At 40.5% G+C, this 25595-nt stretch overlaps 1 protein-coding gene across 1 annotated transcript in view; it reads left to right on the plus strand.

Moving 5' to 3' along the window:
• SEC63 (SEC63 homolog, protein translocation regulator) overlaps nucleotides 1-25595 on the plus strand; it is a 1535741-nt gene that overhangs the window by 836459 nt on the left and 673687 nt on the right. Inside the window, exon 19 of the mRNA XM_044065412.1 lies at nucleotides 5249-5396. Coding sequence (XP_043921347.1) covers nucleotides 5249-5396 — 148 coding nt within the window. The remainder of the gene's footprint in view (nucleotides 1-5248; nucleotides 5397-25595) is intronic.

The raw sequence follows: 25595 nt of genomic DNA on the forward strand, positions 1-25595 counted from the left end.
TTGGTTCTATCTTAATATTTTCCAGTATGTTTAGAAAGGTGTAGTGAGAATCTTGGGGTATGGTGGGGGATCTGTAGCAAGCTACAATTTGGATTGCAGTCTTACCTAGTGTTAGTTACACTTGGAGAATTTCAGACACATTGTGTTGGCCAACTAGCCTGGTGGTGTGAATATCCTTGGTGAATATTGACACTCCTCCACCTTTAGTGTTTCGGTCCTGGTTTGGTGGCTGAAAAGTGTGGTAAGAGTTGTAGCCTGGTATTGCAGGGGTGCTCTCTGGAGCCTTGAACCAGGTCTCAGTTACTGCACAGATATCGATGTTCTCCATTTTTAGGAGTGCCTCGAGAGAGTGCATTTTGAGGTTTAGACTTCTAGCCTTGAGTAGCATTACCTTCAGATTTTGCATGCTTGTACCTGTTAACGGTGGTGGTTTTGTCCTTTGAAGTTTGCCTAAAAAAGGCACTATAGGGGTGGCAAGAGCCTTAGCCATTAACCTGAATCCCAGGGCGACAGGTGCAGACCATCTCTGGCAAAGCATCGTGGTCTGTCAATCATGTCATCCCAGGCAGACAGATACTGGATCCCCTTTGAATGACACCATAAGCTTAGCCAATTATTGAAGTCAATCGTTTTATCCTTATATTGTGGTATCATTCTGGGCGAAGGCAGGAATGCTACTCAGGGCTAGGGTCATACCTGCCTGGGCCACATGATCCGAGAGCTCTTCCATGTCTCTTTTCATGTAGTCCAGGGAGGTACGTCTCAAGTCATTCACTTCAACATGGACAATGACAGAGTCATATTTGTACTTGTTGTGGAGTGACTTGAGTGCATGTGTTATGTGGCGGATCCTGGCACCCGACAGGCAGCTGACTGTAATTTTCTCCTTATTCAACCTGGTGAGAGGGACATCAGTGTGCCGGACTATAGAGTCACCTATGACTAAAGTGTTAGGTACATTGTCTTGCCTTAGGGGCTGTTGCTGGGTGGCACACTGGTGTTGTGAACTATGTGACACATTGGTTGTGATTGGTGTTTGTTTGCGTTTCAGCTTCAGAGGTCTTTGTTGCTTGGGCAGGTTACAGTTAAGGGCCTCTGCATATGTGGATTTAGTGTTGCTATATGTGGGTGTTGGTGGTGCGGGTTTAGAAGGGCTATGTGTTGTTTGAGGTGTAGTGTGGGTGTTAACCTTCTCCTCTTGACTGTTTAGCACAATCTTGGGTGGAGAGAGCTTTGCTTCCATTTTGGCTATGTAAGTGCATCTCTCACAGGTTGTAGTGTTGAGTGGTAGGAGGAGAGGGTTGTCTGTGTACATGAGGCAATTGCTACATTGCCCCAGTATGCCCAGATTCACCAGGTGGACAGGAGACATCACCGGAAGCTGACCCTTGGACATGCCTGGTTTGGGGCTTTTTTTTTTTTTTCTTTGTAAAGTATAGGAGCTGTTTCCTTAGCAAGGTACTTTGCAATAATAGGCTGTTTAGTGCCTACTATTAATTTCTCCTTGTTAACAAGGAGAGTTCAGTGTTTGTATGAGTTTAAGGCTTCCTAGTGCTTTCCAGCAGGTATTAGAGAAAGTGCTAGTCACAGGGATGCTTAAAGGTAAGATTGAAAAGAATGCACTCTGCAGTGTGCACTAGAGAAGTTAGATGTGAAAGTAGGTAACTTGAGTTTTACCTGTTTAAAAAGTTAAGGTTTAGTGGAGAGTTACTATTTTTAAAACAGCAAGATGGATTGAAAGGGGTGGTCACTTTTGTATTTTGGTACTATGAAATACTGTAGGATGGCCAATAAATTTAATTGAAGGGGTGGGATTTCAAAAATGATGATTTTGTGATTACTCACATAAGCCAGTGAAAGTAGAGAGAAATGAGATATATGGTCAGATTAACATAAGAGGCGGGCAACTAGAAAGACAGTGGTATTTATTTTAACAAGACAACTTAAATAGGTGGGAGGGCAGGAAAAAATTCTGCCTGACTCAGAACAGAGAGAGCTGTGGTCTCTTTTGAAGTTTTAATATGCTGTTAAAACAGAATGCAAGCAAAACACAAGGTAAAGAAAACAAACTACAGTATTCAAAATATAGAAAGGCAATACAGTAATACAAAAAATAAAAGCAAACTAACCTTTCCTTCACAGCAAAGTGTAGCAGAGTCTGGATGAGCCTTTCTGGTAAAGTCATGCCACACCTAGTAACACTGAAACATTTGTATCATTGCAACAGATTTCTCTCTCTCAAGTCCAACTGGGTATTCACGGTTTTTACACTTTTAAGGTTTTTTCCCTTATAGTATGCAGACGTGTAGCACACTGCACATCTTGGATACTATACTTGAATTAAGGAATAAGTCTGATTTCTAGAACCACAATGTTTCCTTTTCAGATTACCCATAAGTAAGAGGTTTTCAGGTGGGTGCAACTTACACCGTTTGTCAAAACAAAACGAAAGGTTGAGTTTTTCAGTTTACGTATTCTTCCTCACATAGCAAATGTCTGCACACCCTTCTTCTATTTCCAGGATTTCCATGCCTCATTACGAAGTTTGGGAAAAAGAGACCAAACTAGTTCTAGTCATCCCATGTTAGCTGGAAACAAAGTACATTCAGGGTCTTGGGCCCTTTGTGATGCAGGAGACTTTTCTTATAGTATGGTAGTCATCCCGTGATTCGGGAAACAGCCAGCACCATCTTAAAGCCTGTATGCTGTGACACCTCTGGACTTTCCTGCTGGTGTAAGAAGTGATTAAGATCACCAGGAAGCCATCCTCCAGGCATACTTTGTCAAGTGAAATAACCTCTCCATTTGGGAGCAATGTGTTATTCTTTTTCACTCTAGTTTGTCAGCACAGGGGTCATCCTGACTACTTCTAGCCATCTGTTTAATTTGGCTACAGTTATTCAGTTGGTCAGGCTTCATGTGTCAATGTTTTCTGCCAATCGTGGCATTGAGGAGAGCAGCATATCATCTTGACTTCAAGTGGTCAAGCTGTTATTTAAAGGAGTAGTGCATCCCTTCACCTTTGAGTAACATCCCTCTTCAGTGGGATTTGAAGTTCATGATTGGCAGGCTTACGTATTCCCAGTTTAAAATCGATGTTTGGTGGCACTGAGGTTTGACTCTTGGAAAATTTTGTGTGTGGTGTCCATCACCTCTACTTGTAGGAACTCTGAGCAACAGGCCCTCGTGTGGTCTTTCAGACAATCAAGTATCTTTACAGATCAGCTCTTTTTTCATCCTCAGAAATGGTTTATGAATTATTTTTGAATCAATCTATTCAGCTGTTTTTTTTTTCACTTGGGTAAAAATCAGATGAGAAAATCCCTGTAGTCCTTCAGTGTACATTAGCAGCTCAAGTCTCACCCGAAGTGAGTGAATGTGTATAGTAAAATTCCATGGAATTTGTGGTAAGGCTTGGAGTCAAGAAGGAAGCCCTTTCCAAGTCGATTATTAACTGTTATGTTTCAGCATCAGGCAATAAAAAATGTTTCTTGTAACAGCCATTACAGTATTGGCATGGCTACTTCCAGTGATTGCCTAAAATGTCTCCATTGGAGGCATGTCTTTGGTGTGATTGCCTAAAATGTCTCCATTGGAGGCATGTCTTCTCGGGTGACTAAGCCCTGTGTTCAGACCTTCAACATGCATTATTTCCTTGACCATGGTGAAAAGAGTTCCCTTTTGATATGTCTGTACTCGGGACTCAAGCATCTGATCATTCCTCCTCGGGGTGTACTTCATCTGCTTCCACCCTGGAAGATTTACTACTTTGGGCTTAGGCCAGTCACTGACCCACCCAAGAAAGGATCCCCAGTGTTAGATGCAACATGTGCTTATATGTTGTGTTAGCTGATTTATAACAGATCACCACTGTTGTATCTAACATTGGGAGACCATCATTGGTGGGTTCCAGGGTAACCCTCCCTGTGGTTGGATAGCCCCTCTATTCATCATCCACTGTTGGGAGTTCCCTTCATGTATGACAGTTGTATATTTATGTATTAATATAGGAGCCTGATATGCATTGCTGTTGATATGCAGGATATATGCTCCATAGTGGGTGAGGCTGAAATTGGAGTGTGTAGGTTGTAGGTGCAGTTTTATAGCTGGCCTGTGATGCCAAATAGGTTCATAGGTTGTTACTAGGCAGACGAACACTAGAGTCTTTATCATCCAAGCTCTGCATCCCAACTTTTGTCCCAGAGTGGGAAGTATGTTAGTAAGGAGGTAGCTAAGGGACTAGTCGGGGGGGGGGGGGGGTGTTAATTGGAGAACATTGTACTTCCTGGTGGCCTCTGTCTATCGGAGACATGGGAACCAGACCGGGTTTAATTTGTGATTTCCCTTACAATGGTCAGGGTTTCATTTGAATAGCTTCACATCAGTGGTAAGCCTATCCAATAAGATTGCGATCCTTTTATTCACATACACATATGCTAGCATTTAGAAGCATGTTTCCGTGAAAGTGGGAGCTACGTATGGGGGAAAAGGTACCATATTGTGTCTGGTAGTGTGGATGAACCTAGCCTTTGACCCACCAAGGAAGGTTCCCTTTTGTATAAACTGATATTATTTAATAAGGTGTTTTTTTTTTTGTTTTGTTTTTTTTTTAACTCATTTGTCTTGCCCTGTGTTACAGGACCTTTTCCTCTGCTGCCACAGACAAAGTGCAACTGTCACTCTCATATGCTGTGTGGTTAGACTTATTTAGAAGGTAATTCCAGAAAAGGTTTAGAAATAAATGTCAGTTTTTGTTGCAGCACAGATATAGAAAATTTTAGGAGTGTTAAGTAATCTCATTTAAAGATTTCTGTTGGCAGCTTGTACTCTCTTCTCAGAACCCATGTGACAGAAATTAAGTGACAAAGGTGGTGGTCTACAGACATTGGAAAATGTTATTTTTTTCAGGCAGAAGTTAAGACTTCTACTTAGGGGTTAATGGATATATGCTTGCTTGTTGAAAAAAATGCTAAGTGTTTAGAATTGCACATTATTTTTCCATGTGTTAAGCAGTCAGTACACTATCACAAGTTTTAATACTAGGCTGCTGTAACGACCTAAAGGTGGGGAACCTAAAAAGAAGGGGAGTCACAGTGTTTGCAGTTTTAATTTCTGAAAGAAATGCAAGTATTACAGGCATGTTAATTTTTTTTCTGGACTAGTTGAACAAAAATAAGATGACTAAAGTACTTTTTGGGGAAAAAATAGTTTTGCCTTGCACTTATGCGTAAATATTTCTTTCTTAAAGTACAAAATCAAAAGTATCCAAGATCTCGTCAGCTTGAAAGAATCTGAACGCCGTAGCTTACTGCATTTCCTTGATGAGGACAAATATGAAGACATTAAAGCTGTGCTTGGTAGTTTTCCTCATGTTACCATGGATATCAAGCCACAAGGCAAGTAATAGGTTTGTTTTAAATTTAATATACTGAAAGTGACTTATGTCAGTCAATGATGAAACTCATAAGAGGGTAATAAGATTTAGTAACCATAGCTCTCTGCTTTGAGATAGTTTTTGCTGAAAAAATACATAGATTCTCCAAGACATGCATCAGGTCATACCTGTATCATTCTTAACCACTCATTACCTCTGGGTTACTGTGTACTTGTCAGAAAGGAGTTGAAAGCTTTTACTAAAGGGATGTGTGTCAAGATGGACAGTGATGATCATTCATCAGCTATTTATTGATTATGGTGACAAGTGCAGTGTGGTCATTTGTCTGCAGTTTTATTGTTTTATGTATATTTGTTCCAAAAGATGCTCTGCAATACCATTTTCCTTTCAAATCTCAATATGTCTTCCTTCAATAGAGCTACCTGTAAAGTAATCCCTTACCTCTTGACTTCTCAGCTTGTAAAGGACAGCTAATCCATAATGCTTTAAGCAGTGCAGTTCAGTCTCACACTGCTGTCCAAATTGATGGGTTCATTTTGGTTCACCATAAAATTACATTGGCGGGTACAATTTTCATTTTTTTCTTTAATTTTCCTTGTTTACAGAAATAGTTTTGGCTTCTCTATGCTGTGCTGTCATTGGCAACTGGTAGCACACTACTTTCCTTTGGTGCAGAAGGCCATAGGTTCTCTTCCAGACCAAGTAGATCGATTGCTGACACTGCAGTGCAACATAAAGTGGGTGCTGCATTCCTGAATGTGTCATCCCTCAGGTGAGAGATTAAAACCGAGATCCCATCTTCTTATGTTGATGATAGGTGCCATGGGATCTTTTACATCCACCTGAGCTGTCGAAAAAAGCTGGGGTAATTCCTGATGCCCTGGCCCGATTTCCCCTAGCAGTATAATTATCAACTGTGGTCTCCCCTGAAAAGAGGCTACTAGCCTAGTTATCCTTATCAGATCATCAAAGGATAAATAGTCAAATTTAATTTCTTTGTCAGTGATGGAGCCACGACCACCATAGCAGAATACTCGTGTGTATGCTTTAAGGTAACACACAAACATGAAAGGGATAAGTAGAAATGCACTGATCACGCAATTGGCATAATCACTAATGATTTTGCCTCACAAGCACAAGGTATAGGGTTTGATCCTGACCTCTGACCAATATCTTTGAAGAGTTTGCATGTTTTCCTTGTACCTCTTTGGAGTACCTTCCACCTCCCAAAAACATGCTAGGGGTTACCATCTCAAACTCACCCAGAATTGGTTGGAGTTGTGTGCAGCTGCACAGTCTCCATGGTGCCTGTTGGAAGAAGAGTTGTGTAAACTGACCACTTTAAACATCAAATGTTGTACACAGTATCCTTTAGATAGGAAAACATGGATCATAGACTGCACACTGTCAGGGCTAACCAACTGGTGAAAAAATTGGCTCTAGGTAATATGGTCACAGTGACTACTGTCGCCATTAAAAAAAAAAAATGAGCATGGGTATTTGCCAGTGATAAGTGGGTTGAGGACCCGACCTACACCAGTGCCCCAAGCTAATGGTGAGAGAGTTCTGTTTGCATCTGTTGCCCAGTGTGTACCCACCATAAAGCCGAGTTGCCTTAGGTCAGTAAGCCGCTGGATTATGTCTATTTGCCTATTCTAGGTTACCCGGGATATTTGTTGAGCAGATGTTGAATGTTAAACCAGTCAACCTGCCAAACATGAACTGAGGATTGCTGTACTGAATATAGTTTCAGTGAAAAAACCCACACTGGAGGTGGATGACATAATGGTAAGGAGGATATTGGACATCCTGTGTATCCAGGAGACTAGGTGGAAGGCCAATTAAACAAAGCCAATATGGGAATTGAGGGAGAGTTTTCTGAAGACTGTTGTGGATGTCATCAAATATAGTCAGACTCTATTGTAAAGAAAGGGGCAGTATGTGCCCCACAGTAGGATTGTGATGGCTTGGAGAAAAGTGCAGTTAGGCAGCAGTTGTAGGACTTAATAGACTGAGCACAACAGTATGTGTTGGCGATGGTAATGTGGAACCTGAATGCTTATACTAAGACAGAACAGGATATGATGGCTGCCTGGCTTTGGATAGGTAGGACAAAAAAAAAAAAAAAAAAAGAAGAGGCTATTCTAGACTTCTGTCTGGGAAAATAGCATGATGATGGCTAACGCATGATTCACCAAGACAGACTGTCACAAGACCACATACAAAAAGGGATGGGTCGGCAAAGCTGCTGTTTGCAGATGATGTGGTATTACAAGCATACTTCAGCAGATGGTAGGAGAGTAGAATGCAAAACTGAAGGCACATAGGATAAAATTGAGTACCAACAAGACAGTTGTCATGTCAGCAAATGAGAAGAATTAGAAGAAGCTGAATATTAAATATTTTGGAGGGGTGGCTGTGGTGTGGGGAAGTCTGAATGAGGAAGTCAAAGCTTGAATCATAGGGGCTGCAGCTAAATGGCACAGTGTGTCAGGGTATTGAGTGACAGAAGAATTACAAATAAGATGAAGCTTAAGCTGTACAAAGCAGTGGTGTGAACAGCACTTCTGTATGGTACAGAGAAACCTAGGCAGCAAAGGCCGAGTGGTTGAAAAAGCTAGAGGTGAGATGACATGTGTGAGATGGGTGGTAGGATGACACCAGGGCAGAAGCCAAGTATATCCAGTTGCAGAGAGGATCAAAAAGAATAGTGTACAGTGGTTCAAGCATATGAGCAAGGAAAAAAGAAAATTATTTGGTGAGGATGATTTGGGAGAGAGAGGAATAAGGCAAGAGGAAATAATGACATCCAGCAAAGAAATATGGATGGATTACTTGAGATGGCAACTTCAACATTCAGGCATGACTGTTTGAAAGAAGGTAAGAGAGTGGTATTAACTCGAAATGTGGCAACAATTGATGCAACACCCTAACCCGATGAGTGGGGTTGATGAGTTTATAAATACAGTAAAAGTATATAAAAAGGATGTATATGGAAAAGAGATTAAAGATTTAGGATTGAACTGGAATATCAGAAAGATTCCAGAAGAATAAAGAGTTGTGTTACAAAGGAAAATAGAGGAGCTGGTTAAGTTCTACATTATTTAGAAATATAGTAAATGGTTGAAAAAAGTCAGGAATGAAAAAAGTGTAAAGGTTTATATGTGGGAAGGGAGGGAGAAATTTAGACAGTTATAGTTGGTTTGTGTAACATGAATTGTAAAATTATTATCCAAAAATATTTAAAGATGAAATCAGTGAGAAAAAGAGAAGGAAGGTGGTGTTAAGTAGCAACAGAATTGATAGATGCAATTGCTAGAGAAAAGGAGGAGCAAATTGTGCCATTTTTAGAAAGCTTTTGATTTAACTTATGAGTTATCGAGGCTGATGGTGAATGAATATAACATGGGATCGGATGTCTTGACCTGTGGGTTATCAAATCTGATGCCAGCCATATTCAGAATCTTCAGACTCGGGGCTCTGCCTGTAATCCCTTTCTGTAGCACCAATAACCCTGATATCGCTTGCCACAGATCTGCTCTGAGCTAAAACAGAATGGCAATAAATATACTGATCCAAAGGATATTGCCAATATCCTGGCAGATCGATTCAGTGCCAACTTCACCCCCCTCTCACCCCCTAAATGGCCCATCTCAATACCGGAAGATTGCCAAATTCCAGTAATAACGGCCACACAGGTACAAAACGCACTCTCTAAAGCCAAGAATACAGCATCCATGGGACCAGATGACATCCCGGGCTGTGTACTACATGAACTACAATATGAACTGTCACCTCACCTAAGTGTCATGTTTAATCATAGCCTCACCTCAGGTTTCGTGCCCACTGAGTGGCGCAGAGCTACAGTTATCCCAATCCACAAGGGGCGATCCACCTTGGATCCCGGAAACTACCGTACCATCAGTCTGACCAGCCTTATCTGCAAGGCCATGGAGCGTATTATTATGGAACTTATAAACAAAGACATTGGCAACCTTCAAACACTGGACCCCACCCAGTTTGGGTTTGTGAAGGGCCGATCTTGTCTCCTGAACCTGATTGACTTCTTTGAATCAGTCTCCAGAGCCATGGACAAGGGTAAGGTGGTCCACACAGCCTATCTAGACCTTGCCAAGGCCTTTGACACCATCCCCCACTCTGGAATCATAGATAAACTTACTAAGTTGGGTATTAATCCCTATGTCACCCAATGGGTTGCTAAATGGCTTACTGATAGAACCCACACTGTAAAAGTAGCCGACTCCAAATCCAGCTCCAGACAAGTGACAAGTGGAGTACCTCAGGGTTCAGTCCTGGGGCCGCTCTTGTTTGGCATCTACTTCTCTGAAGTACAGGTCAACACTAAAGGACTCTGGCTAACAAAGTTTGCAGATGACTGCAAACTGGGAGCCATTATTGAATCTCCAAATGATGTGGATACTCTACAAAAGGGCCCTACAGAAACAGATGCTTGGTGCCAGAGCCATGGGCTCAAGCTCAATGCCAAGAAATGTATTGTTATCCCCTTTGGGGAAAAATACATGTATCCATGAATTACCATATAGGTGGCAGTTCACTAAATACAGAAAGTGTTATAAGAGACTTAGGGACACAGGTGGACAGTGGTCTCACCTTTGATAACCACATCGCCACAACAGTCAGGAAATCCTTCTATGTGGCACACCTCATCACGAAGGGCTTTTCATCCAGAAAAAAGGAGGTCATTGTCCCACTGTACTCATCCCTCATTAGACCCATTATAGAATACAACGCCCCATTTGGTATGTACCTCTCAAGACATCTGCAACAACTGGAAAGGCCTCAGAAATACCTCACTAAAAGAATCACAGGCCTAAAGCAGATGCCCTACGCTGACCGCCTTAAAAAACTCCAGCTGTACTCTGTCGCATATCGCCTACTCAGAGGCGATCTCTGCTTAACATACAAGGCCATGTCAAACCCAGAGCTGTTGGACATGCTACACTTAAAGAAATCCCAATCCCTCAGAGCTACACGCTCCAGGGATCTAAACCTTGTCATCACAATAAACAAAACATGCTGGAGGGATAGGTTCCTGACCCAGAGACTCCCCAGACTCTGGAATAGATTGCCCATACATGTCAAGCAGAGTGCCTCTTTGGACCTCTTCAAGAGGAACCTTGACGTTTGGATGGGAGAAAGGAAATTCACCCCAGGGATCACGTCAGTCGCCCTGCTAGCCAGGGGTCCAGGAAAGTAAATAATGTGGGAAGAAATAGCCAGGGAATTGTTATGGCTAGGCTTGTATAGGCCCTAGGGCTGATAGCCTAGTACCAACCTATGAACCACCATCGTGATCGGATTGTGGATGAAAAGCTCTGCCTTGGTGTATCATTTGGATATCCCTAGTGTGACTTTTTCATCTGCTTTTTTTCCTTTCCCTGTTTCTGATAGCTATAGGGTATACTGTTAGTGTTAATTTAGTATTTCTAGTGTTAGGATGTTTGCTGTGCAGTGTGTCTTGGTGTTTCCACCGTTTGTTTCTTAACCGTTCAGGTTTTAGAGATTAAGTTTGCCAGAGTTGTTTTCTTGTTCTAGTGTGTCATGTTTTTTCTGTAGCTAACGTTTCTTAGATTATAGTTAGTACATTTGCTGCGTTACTCTGGTAAGATAGGTGCAGTCTTTATTGTATGCAAGTTACTGTTAGTATTGTTGACATTGCTGCTGTTATCGTGCATCACTGTGTGTTTGTGGTACCACTGCATGAACAGCTCTAAGGCTTTGGGGTTCAAAAAGTCCATGTTATGTGGGCATAAACTGCTTTTGCATGCTGCCCACAGCAAAAGCCTTGTAGTGCTTGGGTGCTGTCCACTTGGGTATAGGTTGAGGTGTTAAAGTTTGAATTGTTAAGACTAGCAGCTGATGAGTGTGTGGTTGTCAGGGAATATATATTAGAAGAAAGGCTTAAGTTAGGGTTGACAAGCAGTGGAATTTTTGCTTTGACAATGACTATTGTGCTGAAGTGTTTTGAAAACAGCTTGGGCTGTGCAGTGTGGAAGTTGGAGGGAATGAAATTGACAGTAGCAATGTGACATCCTGATTTGATATTAATAGGAACTATTAAATTGTTTCAAAGAAATATTGAGATAAGCGAAAGGAAATGTGGATTTAATGGTTCAATAAAGAATAAGGAGAAGACTAAGGATTCAGGAGAAAAGACAAAGATGAGGAACCATTGGTCTAAAGGCAGTAGTATTCTGCAAGGAGAAAAGTAAAATTAGTGCAACAGTTGGAGCAATTGAAAAAAAAAATAAAGGCAATAGAAATGTGGACTGTATTTTAAGTTTTCTTTAAAAAATAAAGTTTATTTTTGTTAATGGAGGAATAGGCATTTTGACTTTTTTTTGTATGCCAGGAGCATATAGAGTTCTAGGCAAGTTTCTGAAGTAATTAATTCGGACACTTTTTTGGGGGGTGTTGGGGGCATGTTTAACCCAATTAAAAGGATTGTATATAATCTGAAAAAAGAGGATTGTTAAACTACGTAGTAGATTTGGCATCTTTTATGTATTTTATGTATTTTAAGAAAATATTTGGAAAATACCAAGAGTTTTTGTTAGAAGTATAGAAGGTGGAGTTTGGGTATGTGGAGAAAGGTATTGGAAGAAAGAAAAGGGGGAAAGTGTTAGTATGAAATTGTGGATGTAGAAAAGAAAATGTGGGGATGGAAATTTGATGCTACAGAGTCTAAAGGAAGGAAAATGAAGCATCTTATGTTTTTGCACAGGAATAACTAGTAGAAAGGTAGTGGGTGAGGTATATATGAGATGTAAATGTGCATATGGTCCGATTTCCTTACAATGTTTCTGGGAAAACTGCTAGTTAAGATGGAAATGGAATATAATTGAAAAGAAGTATATAAAGTATGACTGTTAGATGGAAAAGACTGCAATACACGTTTAAAATATGCAGAATAGTGGGATTTTGGAGATAATGTAGGAAGAACTTTTAAACAAGAATGATTCAGTGATATAACTGTAGACAAGATTTTGTATTGAATTTTTTTTCAAGTAAAGCTGGATGAAAGTTTAGGACATTTCTTTTATTATAAAACAAAATATGTGCAGAATTGTCTAATAAGTAATGGGACTTGACATGCTAACCTTTTTGGTTGTGACCAAAGGAGTGGTAGAGTTTAAATGGAGAAAACAAGAGGGAATGTAAAAGTTGTGTAGTTTCATTTTCAAATTTATGTAACTACAAAGATTCAGTTACAGCTACTCATTTGATACTTATAAAATGTAGTTATGTAACTAGTTTTATTTTTGCAAATATGTCAGAGTAATGTAGTAGCAAAGAACCCCAACTGTTTTTGCACCTTTATTGAATTATCAAATAAGACAGACAAACATACATTTATATAAAAGAAAATCAATCGTATTACTATTTTCACCGTTAGACATTATGCATCACATATATATTCTTTTCTACAATTTTCATCAATACAACATCACATAAATTGCTCAATTCCTTCCTTCCCTTAAACCTTGCTCCTCCTCCACCTGAACATTATTCTGTATGTATTGTTCCCCAAATTTATGTAATTCCATCCTGCCTTTTTCTAAAGATCCCACTTCGCTTTTTTTAATGTCTTACAATATTGACTACTACAGATATGGTTGGTTTAGACTTTGATTTCCATTTTCTAGTAATTGTTGATGTGGCAGCCACCAGAATTGAACTTAACAAGGCCTTACCATATGCAGGTAATTCAGATCCTGTAAAGTCTGCCAACTCGTTACTCTGTCAAAACATATGTTCCCAGTTACCTCTTTATTCCCCATCACACCTCCAACATTTGACATCTACCTGAGGGAAAACATCTTTAATGTCTGCTTGGGGTATAAAAGTACTTATACAAACAATTCTAAGCAAAAATCCTAAATCTTCTAGACTCTGTTGTGTATTTGGGAGCCATACATTTGTCCTCACATGGTTTCCTTATGAATTGCTTAACCAGTCACTCTCCCTAATCTATTCTAACCTACTCTGATTCTGTAGTTATCATTCAGTATTTTATATGCCTTACTAATTCTTTTTTTTTTTTTTTTTAAACAGCAGCTTGTGTTTCAGATTCAACTAAAAGTTCTACCAGTACAGGTCTTTCATTTAGGATTTCCCCTATCCCTTTCTCTTTGTAGCAATCCCTGATAGGGAAGTCAGTGTCTAGCATGTAGTCCAAATGTCTTTTTGGCCTCTTGCTGCTGTTACCTTTCCCTCTCTAATTATTTGCTCCCAATACCCATGGTTTCTTTGCCAGTTTCTTCCAGTAAATTCCAGCCCCCTCTTGGCTATTCTCTGTACCCTTAACTGGAGTCATCCCTATTGACAGAATCATCTTCATTCTCAGAATATTTTCTGAATATACTGTATTGTATGGTGGTTGTTCTCTTTATGGATCTGAATCCAAAATCCCACTCCATCTGTATCTCATAAATTTCTCCCTACTCAGTCTCTTTCCACTCTGAGTTATAGCTGTCTGCTTGTATTATTTAAATGAGTCTTAATGACATAGCTCTGAAATATCCCTTCAAATTGGGTAATCCTAAACCACCTTAGGCTGGGAGTTGGTATAATTGTTAAGGTGCTGACCTCATGGACATAAGGTACAGGGTTTAATTCTCACCTTTAGAGGGGAAATTGGCTGGGCTCAAAATGACTCACAAAGACAGCTAGCCTAGTACTTGTCTATGAGCCTGTAAACCTTGTTCTTTTGGAAGGATCAGCTTATCCCACTTGACCCTTGCCCACTTCCTTTCCCCTCTCACTGCTTCGATCTTGCTATACATATCCATAAAAAGCAGCATACAGTTTCTCAGATTTTATTTTTTTAGTCTCTTCCCACATATCCATAGCTGTCGTAACAAAATCTTTTTAACCCATACTCCTAAATACTTAATTTTATCATGTACCCATATGTATGGGTATTGCTGAACCAATTCACGTGTGGGTACATATTTTACAGCTATACCCTTTGTTTTGTCTTCATTTTTTTTAAATTCACAAAAGTCTTGAAATTGTTTCAGAATGTTCCATAACACTGATGTGTCCTTTTCTGGTTTTATGTGCAAAAGTTTAGTGTCTGCAAATAAAGCCAACTTTTCTTGATTGGCATATTAGTTGTATCCTCGGATTTATAAGTCCTTTATGTTCTTGCCAATGGCTCTAAATATATCCACCCACTTTAATGGTGGTCTCTGATTCCTCTTATATCCTCCAAATTAACATTATTATTGTATCAGGGAATGCAAATGCGTCCATTGCCGTACTCATAAAACTCAGCTTACTCTACCAAATGTTTCTCTGCATCAAGACCCACTAACAGCAGTATTTTCTTACCGACTGCTTCCCTCTGGATCATCATTGTTCTGTTAATGTCAAATGTTTGCCTTCTCTCCACAAAACCACTTTGATCGATATCTGTCAATTCTGGCAACACCTTTGACATTATTTTAGCTATTATAGACATAAACACTTTATAATCATGGATGATGGATCTTTACCGTCTTTAGGTATTACAGCCACCACAACTTTCTTCCAGGATGTTAGTACTTCCCCTCCTTTTAAAATACTGTTAAAACCTTCCAGATCTTTTATCACTTTCTTCCAGCGTAGCTTCCAAACTTCCACAATAACACCATCTATTCCTGGAGACTTTACTGCATATCAATTAAACATCAACGTTTTTATTTTGTCTCCTCCTATCTTACTAACTATTAATTGTTGATCCTCATCTGCCTTTAACCTTAGCATACATTAGTCTTCCAAAAATATTTCCATTTGTGCTTTGTCTTGATTTCTGCATTTCTCTATTTTATAGAAATTTTCATAAAATTTCCAAAATGTCTCGAATACATCATCTATAGGATCTCTGGTTGTTTTTTTTCTTGTTATAGACTTCATAAGTTTGGTAACGACCCTTTCTACTTTCTGTAGGTCATTTTGCTAAAAGCATTTGTGCTATTGAGCTATGAAAAAAACAGCTGCTTAACAGCAGTCTTTCCAAACTTGTGCATATAATCCAGATACACACTTATTTTTTTGTTTAGCATTCTGCAGTTGCACATCTTCCAGTTCTTTGAGAGTCTCCTTATACTACAATACCTTAACCATTGAAAGCCTCTATTATTATTTCTTGTTACTTAATCATCTTTTTCTTTTATTTCTACCCTATTTTTAAACTCCAGTTTTATTTTATTCCCACCCACTAGCTATAACCGCTGCAAAATTTGTGTCTTCTGTAATAATTCTTCAGTAATTTCCACTACCTATTCCTTAAATTACTGCCTTTTTAACAGATAGTGGGGAAGTGCCAGTGTCTCATTTTTACTTCATTACCTTGCAATTTTAGCTTAGTAGTTATTGGCGCATGATCTGAAATAGTTATTGGATGCATTTCGATGCTTTCATTTAAATGCACATGTTCCCCTTGAAATATAATTTCTGTCTAGTGTAACCCAGTAGTTGTACTGTGGGAATAATATGTAAATTCTCTGAGTTCCTACTACTGAATTTACATCTTCCATACCAAATATTTTCATAAATGCCTTCAGAAACCTACTCTTGTGTTATATTTTCTCTTCTAGGCCCCCAGATACATTATCACTGTTGCAAATCAAGTGCTAGTTCCCATCTGTAAGTAATATTCCCTGCTAAAAGCTGATTATTTTTCCCAAAATGTTCTTAATCTCCATAGTAGCAGTTTTAGGTGGGTACATGCTAACATAATCCTCCTCCCTTGCCAGTAGCCCTTTATTGCCACAAATCTGGTATTATTCTTTTTTCCTTTTCTGTCACTGTTTGAAATCCTCTAGTAATTACTGTAAGTACTCTCCTTTTCCTTTGTCCCTGATATTCTCCTGAATGTCCATCCTGAAATAATTTCTTTATCAATTTTACATGCTCATTTCTTTCCAAATGTCTCCTGTAGTATTGCTATTTGCACTTTGCATTTTTTAATATAATTCAGTAATCATACAATTTTGCCTGTACATGTGAGGCATCTCATTTTCCAAAATAAGTGTAGTGTAACCGTTATGGTAAGAAGTTATTCCTACTTAAATGTCTGTTTCCAGCTTTAGTTTTATATGCACCCACTAAAGTTTGGCAGGTTGATCTTTTATACATTTTCTTGTCATCTCTATTAGAACCAGTGTCACATTTTACAAGACATTCTGTGTTGTAATGAAAGCCCTCAAAAATAATAAAGCACATACACGCACAAGCACACATACACACAAGAACCTGTTAACTTAAAACAAACGCACAAAACTATGCACATCTGCAAGTGAAGTTTGACCCTTCTGAAAGAAACAATTGTCCCAAATAAACAGCTGCCCCCCACAGGCATTACCTAACCTAAAATTAAGCTTACACATGCTAAAGCACATGTTGCAGCCTGTGCTCCTTCTTACCATAATTGTTTGTTCTTGTCTTGTCTTTATTCCCCTTGTAGATGCGAAAGACAGCTTGTATGCATTCAGAAAGCATTAAAATTTAACCTTAAGAAAAAGTGCACAAGCTATCTTTATAAAAACTAAATTATATACTGTTATAGTAAATGCATTGAAGTATTTCGTTGCCAGAAAAGCTGGCATCTCTTATTCATTTCCATTAATTTCAGATTGTATTTTTTACCACACTGTTTACCCTTGTACCTTTTTATTTTACAGTGCTGCTAGTAAAAAAATTCCCAAACCTCTCAAAATTGATTGCCTTCAGTGGTAGTCAGCTTGTTTCCATGGAAATATAAGAACAGAATGTACAGCTGCCCTCTTCTGCAGATTTCTCAGCTTACACTTTACATTTGTTTGCTAACGGAAAGCTTTTCATTATATTGTGGTTGCGTATTTTTAAAGCCTACTTGCTTAGACAAAAAATTATTAGACTAAGCCAAGACATTCTCCTATGCAAACGTAAAAGAAAACATTTCAGCTCTACATATATTATAATCCGTATGCTTTTATACCCCATCTCCCCACCTCAACAGACCAAAATTACAGCATTTAACTTAAATGTGCTTTTTTCCAGCCTTTCTTCTCTTTGTACATTGTATTCCCAGATTCTTTAAAACTGCAAAAGAAAACAAAGTATTGTTTGTCATATGTGATAGAGATACGTAAGTAATCACTGAAAATGCTTTACAGTATAATATGCAATTTGTCATGAAATGTGTTAAGAACAAATATATTGTTTTACTTAGTTACTTTTCTCTTTTTTCATTTGTGTTATTCCAAACATTAATGACATGGCATAGGATATATGCTTTTTATTCCCCCTACAAGTTCAACAGATTCAACAAAAATTCTGTCTTTCTCAGTCACTCTTTCTTATAAAGCTTATATTTTTACAAATATGATTGATGCTTTATAGTCTGACATTTATTTAATAATTTCAGTGTTGCTGGTCTTCCTGTTTATCTCCATCTCCCTATCCCAAACTCTGGTTCAAGCCCAAGGTACTCCTGATTCTTTTAGTCAACTCTTGTGCTCTCTTCTGTCTGTTGAGCATTTTCCTTTGGAACATTGAAAAAGGTTTCACTGACCAAGTCTCTCTGAGCTTTAATATCAGAAGAATGAGAAGTAGAGTCCCCTTCTGTTTAATGGCTCAATTTTTGTTAAACAAAAACCCTTTCTGCCACAGTTTTGTCAGGATCAACTCTTTTTCTGCTGGTATGATTGCATCTTTACAAACACAGGTCTTGGCTCTTTTCTCTTGGTCAGGTTTGGAGCATACACGCATATTCCCTTTCAGTTAACAAATCCTTCTGTTTTATACCAATTCGATTATTTATTTGTGCTTCCATAAAACTAATAATCTGAAGTAGCTAACTTCATTTGTGCAGCAACCTATGGGGTATCGGATCTGACTTCGGATCTGAGCCAGCAGTTTTCAACAGCTTAGATCCGAGCTCCTAGCTCCTCCCTACCCATAACCCCCTGCCAACCCTGACTGACCTCAGATCTAGTTTGCCGCTTTTGTCATCAGCAGCTGGGTTTTCGAGCTCCAGGCTTGGTCATTTGGTTTGTGAGAAAAACAGAAAAATGTGTTCCTTTTCTATCCCCTTAGTGTGAGTGTTGTGTGTTTAGATCCCTTTGATCTGTAAACCCTAGTTTTTAACTCTTACTTTAGTTATAATTTTCCCTCCCTCTCCCTTGCTGGTTTGTCAGGGTCTGTGTGCGTGTGTTGGGGCCTAACAAGTGTGTCCTCCTTAGCTTAAAATGTCTGAGGCCCCAAAACCAATCTTCTCCAAATGCACCGAGTGTGGCAGTAAGCTTTCACCGGCTGATGGCCACACTCTGTGTGTTCTGTGCCTTGGGGTTGGACACCTTTCCTCTGGGTGTTCCATCTGTGCGGCGTTCAACCCCAGGGCACTTAAGGACCGGAGATCCAAGCTGATCCTGGTGGGTCTCTTGCCCCCGGATTCGGCTTCGGCCTCCGGTCCTACCGTGGCTTCCACCGCGGCTTTGGCGGCGGCCACTCCTGCCTCTCTCGTGCTTCCATAAAACTAATATTCTGTCCCTTTCGGTTTCTCTGGTACAACAGAAAATCACAGTTTTCTGTGTGTGCTCTGACTTCTAACTGGACTGTTTTTTGAAACCACTGCTCTTGAGCAGTGTCATACTCTGCCAGTCTTTTCTTCATTTCGACCTCTGATTTTTGCAGTTTTATCAGTTCATCTGAATAGCTTTTTAAAGCTTCTTATATTTTCCAGCCTTTTAATCTGAGCAGATTTGATTTATTTTTCCTCCAAATTTCTGGAAGCCATCTCTTGTACCAAAGTTGGAGCTTGAATTGCTCTTTGCTGAACAGCTGCAGGATTCTTCACAGTTGCTGCTTTCTCTTCACCCTTTCTAGTTGATTTTCTTTCAGGCCCTTTAAGTTTCTTCTTTGCTGACATCCAGGCAGTGTACTTATTAACCAGTAACTTAATTTTACTAAAACTGGCAGAATAAATGGCCCTTCCCTGTCCGTTTCTTTTTTTTTTTTATACTGGGCGAGCTGAAATTAAGTTGTTGATCAGTATGCAGCTATCTTGGAAAAAGAACCCACACTGCTTTTGATAAGTGCTCTGTGATCTTTTACAATCCACCTGAGCTACTACCAACTCAAGTAAATTAAACTTTGGTTTAGCATCTCATCCAAAGGACACCACACTCATGTACATTTACTCACCCCCTACAGTGTTGTGTCAGTAATGGAAAATGAATCCAAGCATTTAGTGTTGGAATAGAACCCACATCCTCTTAATCTTGCTGTACCAAAAGTGTGTGTGCTACCTGTTGAGCAAGTTGTGTATATGGATAGGGTATAAGACCTTGTGATAATCTGGAGCAGTTGCAGTTTAAAGATAACCCACCACTACCATGGTGCCTATTAGCTCTCTCATGTTGATTTTTTGCACACTGGCTCAGTGTGTACATGCCGCACTTGATTGCAACCAGTGACTTCTCCTTTTGCCTGTGGAACCTGGTAAAATTGTTCAGACTCTCCCGTGGGTTTTATTATACACGTGTAGTGCTGGAGAAACTCCTGATGTGAAGTTGTTCTGTCTTGTCATTCATTCTTACATATGGGTTCGGAGCCTCGGCCTACTACAAAGCTCAAGGTTTTCAGATAGCTCGAGGCCAAGTCCCTATCCCATGATGCACCTAGAATTACCTCAGATCTGGTTTGCCACACCAGTAGATCGGAGGTTCTCGCTAGCTCGGGCCAGTAAAAACCTTATTTTTTCTTGAATACTGATAAAAATTTCTGATTTATATCTTTAGATACTTATAAAAGCTCTTATAACTTTTTGTGTAGTTTCCCTTCCCTTGGTGTGCCTTTTTTTCTTAAACTAGTTGTTAGCTCTCTTGGCCTCATTCTATTTAGGCCTTGTTAAATCTTTATTAGTACTTTACATTGTAGTTGAAGTAATTAGTATTAGAGCTTAGATAAATAGTGTGTGTGTAACAGTTTATATTGTAGTTGTGTGCCTTTTATATAGTGACTTTTTCTGTCACATCTTTGATATATTTACTGTTTAGAGCTTAGATAAATAGTTGTGTGTGTGTGTGTGTACGGATTACTATTTTAGCCCATAGTTTTAAAAGGGCTTGTTTGATATTTCTTGTTTGGATGTGTCTAGTTTTTTTACAGCACCCTATTGACATTGTGTGTTACAGTATGGCTGACCATGATAAAGATAAACACCCTAAATCAGGGTTTAAGAAATGTCCTAAATGTGGACAGAAAATGTCTGTCACTGACGGTCATGTGAATTATGTTTGTTTGGGAGCATTGCATCTCCAAGAAAGCTGCTCCATCTGTCATTCTTTCTCTTCTAAGGTTCTCCAGGAGAGAAAGAGCAAGTTAATTGACAGAGGTTTAGTTAAACCTTCCTTTTAAGAAGCTTTGAGTGACCAGGACGGGTCCAGCAAATCCTCAGTCTTCTAAGGCTTCTACTTCGTCTGAGGTAAAGAAATCAAAAAAATCTTTGACGTCGGTTCCACAGACCTCAGAGCAGACTGTATTGTCCTTTCAGAGCTGGTCCCCAGTTTTGGAACCGGTATCCAAAGTATCCAAGTCTCCACTCTTGCAATCTGTACCTCCTTCTAGCTACTTATCTCGGTCTTCGATTAGCCTTTCCGATTTGGATATGGATCGTGTGGTGCAGAAGCTTTTACAGGCACCAGCCTTTGCTAAATTCTCGTCGGCTCTGACCCAAACTGCTTCGGAACCGAAGACCCTTTTACCATCTAATACTCTTCCGCCTCCAAGCCATACTTGTCCTTCGGAGCTGGAGGAGTCTGACTTGATGACCATTGTGCCTTCGGAGCCGATGCCTGCTCCAGTGTCTTTGGCTCTGTTTACTCTAGCGTCCTCTGCGCTGATTGCGGAATCTAGGAGCCAACACTCTATGGTTGGGTCCAGGGAGGATAGTCAGACCGACTTGTCTGTTCCGACTCTGCCTCTCGGGGCTTTGGCTCTGATGAGCTTGACTCGTACCTCTGGCTCGGAGCCCACCATCCCTGTGCCGGGGGTATCTGTTTCCTCGGATCTGTCGGTCCCTTCTCATTGGAGCAGGGGTGCCTTCGAAGCCATGAGGAGAGTTATGTCTCCTAAGACATCTTTGACTTCAGGTCCGGCTACCTCCTCCCCAAAAGTGCCTCTGTCTGCTTCAGGTTCATAGATGCTTGCCAAGCGTAGAGACCCAGAGCCTCAGGAAGCCCTATCGGGTGGCCCCTGCTCTTCTGAGACCTCACCAGAAGTCCCCACCGATGAGGTTCCCAGGAAGAGAATGCATTTAGACTCACCACAGGAAGTCCCTCACATCCGATACCGACTTAGATGAATCTGAAGGGTCCCCACAGTCCCCCTCTGAGGATATTTCATTTGCTGAGGTATTAGAAATCCTTAAGCAGAGGGGTGACTGGCATTCCACAAACCCTACTGAAAACGAGTCTGTTCTCCTGAAGGCTTTCGGATCTCAGCCCTCCACCACTTGGGTGTCTCCGCCCTTCGATGAGCTTATGCAGCTGGTCTCACGAAGGGCATGAGAGTCTCCGGACACCATGGAGCCTGTCCCCAGGAGGCTTAATAAATTTGTTTCTGCCCCCCCCCCAGGACAAATCTTTTCTTACTAAGGGTGTGCCAGTTGATGCCATGGTGGTGGCGGCGGCAGCCACCAAAAAGGAAATTTCAGAAACGTCCTCCTTTATCTATCCTCCTAATAGAGATTCTAGGATCATGGATAGATATGGGAAGGGTACTTACAGTTCAGCGACTTTTGCACTGCGTTCACTCAACTATCTAACCCATTTTACTCTAGACTGCAAAGAGATCTCCTAAAAGAGCTCGGAGATGCTCTTCAGGGGTACAGTAGCTGCAGGAGCTTCAGATAAAGTTGCCTCCCAGCTTGCTACCCTCATCTCCATAGTAAATTCGTCCATGCGCCTCATTTCATATGCAGCTGATGGAGCGAGCAGGGCAGGGGGTACATGAATTACTCTTAGGAGACGCTCCTGGATGCGCTTGTGTTCCTTCGCGAAGCCCTTTATGTTATCCTTTGTAAATACCCCTTTTGATGGCTCATCCCTTTTCGAGCCCAAAGTTAAGGAAACTTTGACCAGGTGTGAGCAGGAAGGAAAGACTCTGCCTGCCGTTGGAGTCCATTTTTCCACCCCTACCAGACCCTACATCCAAGGGTCGAAGGGGAGGAAAGATGTGGTTCTGCAAAGCCCAAGGAGCCTTTCAGGACACACATGGCGAACCCCCCTCCAGGGGCAGAGGAGGGGGCAATAATGGAAGATGCCGCCTTCGCAGAAGAGGGGGGACCACAAAACCAGGGCGACATAGATCACTTCTGTGGGAAACCCTACCAGTGTTCCTGAAAGGAGGCCCGACTGTCCTACTCTGGAGGCAGTCGGGGGTCGCTTATCTTTGTATCCAGATGCCTGGCTCAAAATAACAAATGACGGCTGGGTACAAAGTATCATTTCCAGAGGATATTTTTTTCCTTTTGCCACACCCCCCCGCCTCCATTGACAAGAAAAATCCCGGACATTCCACCCAGTTACAGGGAGCAGAAAACAATACAGGTCCGATCGCTGCTAACAAAAAGAGTCATCCAAGCAATCCCAGCAGACCAGATAGGATCCGGAACTTACTCAAGATTCTTTGTGGTTCCAAAAAAGACAGGGGACCCATATTGGACCTCAGCAGACTAAACAGATCTGTCAAGAAAGAGAAGTTCCGGATGGTCACGCTTTAGTCGATGCTTCCCTTTTTAGGGAAAGGCAATTGGATGTGCTCGATAGATCTTCAGGATGCATACTACCACATGCAAATGGCCAGACCTTCAGGGATCATCTGCGCTTCCGGCTGGAAGCCAATCATTACCAGTTTCGAACCCTGCCCTTTGGTCTGACTACAGCCCCCAGAGTGTTCACCAAATGCATGCAGTGGTCACGGCTCACCTGAGATGTTTAGGATTCCAGGTGTTCAACTTGCTGCTGTCTCTAATTTTCACCTTGGATTTGAAGGATTGAACATAATGTCACACAAACTATCCAAAGCCTTTCATCTCAGACCACCTGTGAAATCGCCATATACCCCATGTAATCTAAATTGTATGCTTTCTCGCATTATTCTCCCTCCATTCAAACCAGCTTCATCATGTGATTTGAGATATTTGTCATGGAAGACCATCTTTTTAGTAGCTATCACTTCTGCCCGCAGAGTGTCAGAGCTTCAGAGCTTCAGACCTTGGCCACTAAGCCTCCTTATGTGATTTTCCATGCTTGACAGTCTCACTTCGAAATAATCCCTCTTTTTTGCCTAAAGTTTGTACTGAAGCTAACCTTAACCAAATTATTGATTTACCAGTGTTCTTCCCCAATCACTCCAACAACTTAGAGTATATGCTGCACAAGCTTGATCATAGACAGCTCAGATTTTACTTGGATAGGACAAAAGACTTTAGAAAATCAGAACAGCTTTTTGTTTCCTTTTCAGATTCCAGAAAAGGTATGCCAGTGGCAAAAACAACTTTGTCCAAGTGGTTATCCGATTTTATCACATTTTCTTATTCAGCTGCTATGTCCTTACAACAAAAAATTAAGGCTTATTCTACTAGAGCAGTGTCTACATCCTCTGCCTTTTCTGCTAGACTTCCTATAGATAACATTTGTGCAGCAGCCACTTAGTCAAGACCTCATACATTTATCACTCGTTACAAAGTTGATAGATGGTGCTTGGGGACTGCTACCCATCTGTAAGAATGAACGGCGAGATAGAACAACTTCACATAAAGACGTTATGTACTTACCATAACGTTCCATGTGAGTTGTTTATCTCTCCTTCATTCTTACTTCCCACCCTCCTACACCCCCCAGGGTTTTTCAAAGACCGAGATGCTGGTTTCTTCCTGGTTGCTCAAACCTTCTATAGCTTTCTCTTAGAGTGATAGAATGACATATGGTATTATATGCAGCAAACCAGATCTGAGGTAACTCTAGGTGCATCGTGGGATAGGGACTTGGCCTCAAGCTATCTGAGGACCTCAAGCTTTGTCTGAACCCATCTGTAAGAATGAAGGTGAGATGAACAACTCATGTGGAACATTATGGTAAGTACATAACTTCTTTTTATGCAGTTTTGCCCTGCTTGCTAAGTAAAGGTCACTTTTTATCCATGTCTTCATCTGAGCTACATCCCCAGTCTGTCAGTCAGATTCCTCTGTCTTTAGGAATAATATTAAGTGCTTGCTACCTTATTGCAAGGTTTACCAAAATTTTAGTTCTAGTAACTTGACATCTACTCGTCCTCCTATGAAATTAGCTGGAAAAGCTCACCCAGACTCTGCTACAACTTGCTGTGAGGGAAAGGTTAGTTAGTTTTTGCTTTTTTGTTTTTGTAGTACTTTGACTTCTATTTTGTATATTGTGATTTGTTTTCTTTATAGTGTGTTTTACTTGTATTCTGCTTTTAATTGCATGTTAAAATTAGAAGGGAGACCACAGCTGCTTCTCTTGAGTCACAGAAATGTTTTCCTACCCTCCCACCTTGCTGATGTTGTGTACTTAAACTCAATTGTCTTTCTAGTTGCCTGCTCCTTATGTGAATTGGACCACATATCTCCTTCCCTCTCCCCTTTCATTGGCTGTTGTGAGTAAGCACCGAATTATCTTTTTGTGAAATCACTCCCCTTCAACTGTTTAAATTTATTGGCCATCCCACTGCATTCCATAGAACCAGAATACAAAGTGGCCCACCCCTTTTCAGTCTTTCTTAAAATGAGTGTCTCTCCACTAAGACGGTTAAAGCTTAAGTTACCCCCTCTTTCATGTCTAACTGCTTAGTGCACACTGAAGTGCTTAGGATATTAACACATCTTTTTTCATCTTATCTGTAAAATCTGCAACATCTATTGCAAGACTACCAATTATTGGAGAGCCCACATTCTGCCTCTCAGTAGTCATCTTGGGATTACTGCTTTTGTTTTCTCCTGGTGAGAGAAGGAACACTGACATTATTTCCCAGAGACTGCTTATCACTGGAAATCCTAATAACTGTTTCTTAGGTGATGGCTTGGAATTTGTTCTTGTATTCTGCTTCTGTTGAGAGGAGGAGCAGATTGCATTGAATCCTGTTTCTGGTTGGGCAGTGAGTGGCTGTG

The sequence above is a fragment of the Protopterus annectens genome, chromosome 1.part0 (assembly GCF_019279795.1).
Source record: "Protopterus annectens isolate FY-2018-M chromosome 1.part0, PAN1.0, whole genome shotgun sequence".
NCBI classification, from domain to species: Eukaryota; Metazoa; Chordata; order Ceratodontiformes; family Protopteridae; genus Protopterus; species Protopterus annectens.